This window comes from Melitaea cinxia, chromosome 21 (genome assembly GCF_905220565.1).
Source record: "Melitaea cinxia chromosome 21, ilMelCinx1.1, whole genome shotgun sequence".
Taxonomy (NCBI): Eukaryota; Metazoa; Arthropoda; class Insecta; order Lepidoptera; family Nymphalidae; genus Melitaea; species Melitaea cinxia.
Window position 1 is genome coordinate 9,673,673 of NC_059414.1, and position 6,546 is coordinate 9,680,218.

At 39.0% G+C, this 6,546-nt stretch overlaps 1 protein-coding gene across 1 annotated transcript; it reads right to left on the minus strand.

Annotated features, from left to right (window-relative positions):
* Window positions 1-1,813: 1,813 nt before the first annotated feature.
* On the minus strand, window positions 1,814-5,783 carry LOC123663928. The gene is made up of 2 exons (XM_045598569.1): window positions 4,686-5,783; window positions 1,814-1,858 (listed from the first exon to the last, which is right to left on the minus strand). Exons 1-2 carry the CDS (start codon window positions 5,781-5,783, stop codon window positions 1,814-1,816), a joined length of 1,143 nt encoding a protein of 380 aa, XP_045454525.1.
* Between the last annotated feature and the right edge of the window lie 763 nt (window positions 5,784-6,546).

Here is a 6,546-nt window from a genome sequence, read left to right on the forward strand (position 1 = left end):
ATAAATTAATAAAAAATACTTATTTTACGAATCCGACGCGACTGCATGTTTTTTGAATATTTATATTTAGTTTATTAAAATCAGCAGAGATAAGCGGTAAGTCAAAACTAATTAGTTTTCAAAATATTTCTCATGCTGTGATGCTTTCCATCTATGTTCATAACTAACTGCACCTCGCTGTTTCATCCACGTCATTTCCAACCTTGTGGAAATATCGGGATAAAAGAGTAGCCTTAGTGCTATTCTAGGACTCCATGTATATACATACCAGGTTCCATTACAGTCAGTTTAGAAATTTCTGCGCGAAATCTTTTGCGCTTAGAGTTGATGAGGAACACAACACTGCTTGAAAACAGTGTTATTTAGCTGAGATCTTCTGTAAGGTCGAGGTCCTACCCAAGTCAATCTGCTCCATATTTTAGGCAGGAAATTTCCTGCTATCCCTTACCTCAGTTAGAGTATTATTTGTATAAGATAATTTATTCAACGTTCATATCTTACAGTATATCTTTGCCTATATTATGAGCCTTTTTACCTATTATTATATTTTGTATAATAACAGGTTACCGATTTTTACACAGCACCAATTCCAACAGACCTTTAGGACTCTTGAGGGCAAGCCAGTAACCTTTTTGAACTAGAATAATTATATGTACAGTGACATTAAGTGCATATGATAATCATTATATGGTATTTGCGACAACGGCCCTAAATCAAAGAAACTTAATTATGTAAATAGTATGTTCAAGTTTCTTAATTTTCTTTGATAGCTTTAACATCAGGATCTGCAAGTGCAATTTAAAGAATAATCTTGTCTTTAAATTTTTTTTTTTTTATTGTTTAGTGTGAAAAGTTGTACCATAATGAAAAATTCCATAATGGTTAAGCATCATCAATTACTTGGAAAACCGTAATAATTTGTATAAATTTATAATGTGTATATTATAAGCAAATATTAAAATATATAATAACCGAATAATTTCCACCACCTTGACGCATGATGTGTGCGTATTAAAAAAGTACATTCAAATCACTTATTAAAATGCTAAGTTTTATACTATCGTATTCTTATTTCCATAATTAAATTGTATCTGCAACAAAACGTCATTTTTTATATAATGTAACGCTAAAGAAGACAGTAAAAACACTTATTGCTCGAACTGTGACTGCCACGTCACTATCGTACAAAAAATAATTATACATATGTGTTCTTGTAAATAGGCGATTAACCCTCCCAGTACTCACACATACAGACATAAGGATGTACTGATTGATCTATATCTGATTCGATTGAGATCGTGAAAACGAATATTTTTTATCTCTTTAAAATATAAATAAAATATACACAATATGCTACGCACACATACACACACACACACACACACACATACACACACACACACGCACACACACACTGCCGACTGTTCTTAAAATAGCCGATTTAATGCCTGTGTGACCGTCGACTAATATAGATATTTTTTTTTAAATGTTCATACATGCATATATAAAATAAATACAAATATAAAATATACACAAGTCGCCAGTCTCAAGGCGGGAATCGTACGCAGCCTCAATCTCTAGAGTTGAAAGCAGGGTAACCGTAAACTGCGTTAACTTGGCTAGCCTAGTCTAAATAAACAAATATTTTTTTAACAATAAACTTATTAAATTATTTCCATGTTAATGTTACAAGTACCGCAAACATAACTCAGGCGATCTTAATATGACGTTATCGTATATCTGCTGTCGTTTTATATTAGGATTAATTAACGCTGTAACAATTAAAAAAATGTCGCAAAAGAAGCTATCCGTCCTACACATCAAAGACTTGATCTATTGCAAGCAGCTGTCCCATTACCTAGAACATTTAATACAAGATAGCTAACAACATGGTTAAGTAATTATAAATATGATGCTACTCGTACCTATGATATTGTTCTAACCATGTAGTTTTGGAAAAATAGAAAAAAAAATTTGTAATCTCATTCACTAGATCAGTTTGCACAACTGACTTTTTTAGGCAACTAGGGTAACAAACAAAAACACCTACAAAGAACCAAACATCAGGAGAATCACAAGCGCGTTGTTGAAACTTGGCAGGTACTTACTCACCACAAGAACAACCCAACACGTATGGTGGAGCTAATTAATTTATTTATATCACGTTTATCTCGATTCCCTAAAATTACTTAAATCAAAGAAAAACAATAATACTAGTTACTAGTTACTATACATTAAAATAAAACAACTTTTTCGGATTTAATCGCCAGGAGGACTTAGTCCTCCTGTGACCATGGTTGCTGTAAAGTATCCGAAAGGTCGGCCATCTGAAACATTTAATAATTCGCGATAAAATCCAAAAAGTAGTTTTATTGTAATGAGTGAAATTCGCGTAAAAATTAAAAATAACTAAACAATTAATTAATTAGACAAACACAAAAACAAAGAGTGCTAAACTGTTTCGAATTAAATAAAAAAGAAGAAATAACTAACAATTCCTGCAGTTGTCAGTTTTTTTTGATAATAAAGTGTCAAACCCGCATACGTGATAAAGACATATAATGTAGAAGCCCTTGGTGGTCCCAAGCTGAGTTGTGATTAACTCCATTAAACAGCAGGGTGTAGACCGTTAGTTGTTCTACAGAACAGTGTATAACTATTTGTACATGAAAAAAACATATTGTGTGATAAAGATAAGTCTTAAACTCCAAACTTTCTCTAATATGTAGAGGATTATGCTTAGCAGAGGATAATTTTCATGCTATTTTTTTTATATCACTAGGTCGGAAACAAGCGTACGGCTCACCTGATGGTAAGAGATTACCGTAGCTTATAGACGCCAGCAACACCAGAGGCATCGCAAGCGCGTTGCCTACCCAATCCCCAATCCCCCTAGGAGCTCTGGTCACTTTACTCACCAACAGAACACAATACTGCTTGAAAACAGTATTATTTAGCTGTGACCTTCTATAAGATCGAGGTACTACCCCAGTCGGGCTGCTCCAGATTTTGAGCAGGAAATTCCTGCTGTGGCCTACCTCAGTTAAATTCAAATCAGTTAATTCAAGAGTTCTGTGACAATTTCATTATTATAAGGCTCTATTTCATCGGTTTTTTTTTTTTTTTTTTTTAAATATATAGACTAGCGCTTGACTGCGATCTCACCTGAAGTCAAGTGAAGATGCAGCCTAAGGTGGTGCGCGCTTGCCTAGAAGATGCCTATTCACTCTTGATTTAAAGATACCTAAGTTATAGTTCGTTGGAAAAACGGAAGCCGGAAGGGCATTCCAAATTTTAGCGGTGCGAATTAGGAACGAGGAAGCAAATCGTTTAGTGCGAGATCGTGGGATTTCAACCACATAGCGGTGCAGATTCATGCGATGCCTTGCGGTTCGGTGGTAGAAAGGTGATGGTGGAACCAAATTGTATAGTTCTAGAGCACACTCTCCGAAATATAACCTGTAAAATACCGACAAACAGGCAACCTTGCGCCGATGTTCGAGACTTTGAAGTCTAGAGCGAACCAGCGATTTGTCACCGATGAGTCTTCTGGCGCGTCGATCCACAGAATCCAAAGCAGCGAGCTGGTACTTGGCAGAGCCATCCCATAAGTGGCTGCAGTACTCCATACACGATCGAACTTGTGCTTGGTAGAGAGTAAGAAGCTGTTCCGGTGTGAAGTACTGCCTGACTTTATTGAGGATACCAAGTTTCTTACCAGCAATTTTTGCCTTGGATTCTATGCATTGTCCGAAGTTCATATTAGACGAAATATTTATGCCTAGAAGATCAATACTATCGGTGATCGGAACAGATACACCCCGGAAAGTTGGGGCTAATGGGAATGGACTCCGTTTAGCAGTGAAAAGACACGCTTGTGTTTTGGAAGCATTAAATTTGACTAGGTTGGCGTCACCCCAATCGGATACCTCTTTCAAAGCCAAATTCATGCGTTCAACCAGGGCCTCTCTATGCTCATGAGTTTCAGCCCCACCAGCTCGGGGACCGGACACGTATCTCTCCGTAACAGTGCTGTCATCCGCGTATCCAAAGATACCGGGCCTGAGGAGGTCATTTATGTGAATCAAGAAGAGGGTTGCAGAGAGAACTGATCCCTGAGGGACACCGGCATTAACCGCCATCAACTCAGACGAGGAGCCATCTAAGACCACCCGAAATGATCGTCCACTCAGGAAATCTGATATCCAGTCACACAAGCTCGGGGGTATTCCGTAAGCTGAAAGCTTGCTCAATAGGCTCTCATGCCAGACCCGGTCAAATGCCTTCGATACATCAAGTGAGACAGCTAGCGCTTCTCCGTGCTTGTCCAAGGCTTCGCCCCAGATGTGCGAGGCGTACACTAAAAGATCCCCCGTGGACCTGTTACGGCGGAAACCGTATTGCTGGTCCGACAGGAGGTCATTCAACTCGAGGTATGCTAGGAGCTTTTGATTCAGTATACGCTCCAAACTTTTACTCAGTATGGAGGTGATCGCGATAGGTCTATAGTTAGCCGGGTCGGCACGACTACCTTTTTTAGGTACAGGTTGTACGTTGGCAATCTTCCATGCTTTAGGGACTTGAGCAGATTTTAGAGAGAGGCGGTACGAGCGCGTGAGAATAGGAGACAACTCAGGAGCACAGTGTTTAAGTACTCTTGCTGGTATCCCGTCAGGACCACTAGCCTTATTCACGTCCAAGTTACGGAGTACTCTCAAAACCTTAGTTTGGCGAATGCGTAGTTCTGACATAACAGAGTCGCAAGGTGGATGTCTGGGCGGTGAGGCACTACCTGCATCAAGGAGCGAATTTTCTGCAAACAGATTCGCTAAAAGGTTAGCCTTTTCTGTCGCAGTAAAGGCCAGCGATCCATCTGGTTTAAGCAGAGGAGGCAGCGAGGGACGGCAGAAGCTCATTTCAACCGACTTGGAGAGTGACCAAAATGCTCTACTACCGCGCGGATGGGAAGCTAGTTGGGCTCCGATGCGTTTAATACGGTTGAAACGAGCTTTTTTAAGAACCCTTTTGTAGGACTTGGCAGCAGAGTTGAACGCTCTCTTCCTCGTAGTTATATCCGGAGATTTAAGGGTACGGGCTTCAGCCCACGCTGCAAACGCTGAGTCCTTACGGGCTGCAGCTTCGGCACATTCTGCATTATACCACCTAGGGATCTTGCCATCTAGTGATACATCAGCAAATGGAATGAAGTACTCCATCCCCTGACGTATCACTTCCGATATTTCTTGTTCGCAACTCGACGGATCACTGGAAGAGAAGCAAGTCTGCCGCCAAGGGTAGGATGCAAAAAAGTGTCGCATCTCATCCCAATCTGCCGACTTATATCGCCACACACGTCTGGTTCCGGTAGGACCTGTATCCAGAGGGTGAAAGTTAGATACTGACTTTACCACACAGTGATCAGATGTGCCCAGGGGAGCTGCAACTGATACCGAGGACCGGTCAGGGTCAGTTGTCAACAGAAGGTCCAAACAATTAGGTGTATGGTCGTCAACGTCGGGTACTCGTGTTGCTTCTTGGACTAGCTGGGTAAGATCTAGCGACAGAGCAAATTTGAGCGCCTCTCTCCCGGCGTGGTCGGTATTCTGGTATGGGAACAGCCAGTCCTGGTGGTGAGCGTTAAAATCCCCCAGAAATACCATTTGGGCAGCAGGATACCGACGTTGGACCATGTCAGCCGTCTCACTGAGATAGTCGAACATCCGAGTCGTCTCCCGATCACCACTATGCGACCGATAGGTACAGGCATACACAATCTGCTCCATGCCCGTATCCAATAAACACCACCGGTTGCCGATAAAAAAATTCTCGTAGGTAAGTTACTCCTACTTTGTTTTCTAGTAAGTAAGTTTCTAGTAGGTAGGCTTTATAGGAGATAAAATGGGCCACTTGTTATACCTCAAATAGTATAGGTACTACAAATCTTGGATTCAAAGGTTGCAAATAGTTATTAGGTTGCAAATATCTGACATAAAGTGGAGTTTGATGGTCAGAAATAAAGATACGTTTTATTTTTATCTTGGATAAACTAATATAGCACCTCATAAAAGCTTATTTGTATACGTGAATTCAATAATTTGCAAAATTACCTAATTGCAAATTTAGTAAGTAGAAAGTTTTTTTAAAATAAATACACTGTTTATCGAAGAAGATCTATCATGAAACATTGTAATATATTATTGTGGTAGTAATCATAAATGTCAAAATTTGTAAAGCAGGTGTCAAATTGTGACACTTTCTATAAACTTTAAAAAGGATATATAAATACTAAAATTTGTATAATCTAGGTCACGTGTGAAACAATTCGACAGAAAACAAGTTGTAAGAATGTTAAATGTGATCCTTGAACCAATTAATTATTTGCGATACTGATTTAAATGTTCGTGCTTACATTTGTAAATATATGTTTAAAATACTTTAATTGGATTATTTAAACATTCGTATGTTTAACGTGTAATAAATAAAAAGTCAGTTAGTCAATTAAATGTTATGGCAAAAAATTTAAAGAATACCCCATGTAATTTAATT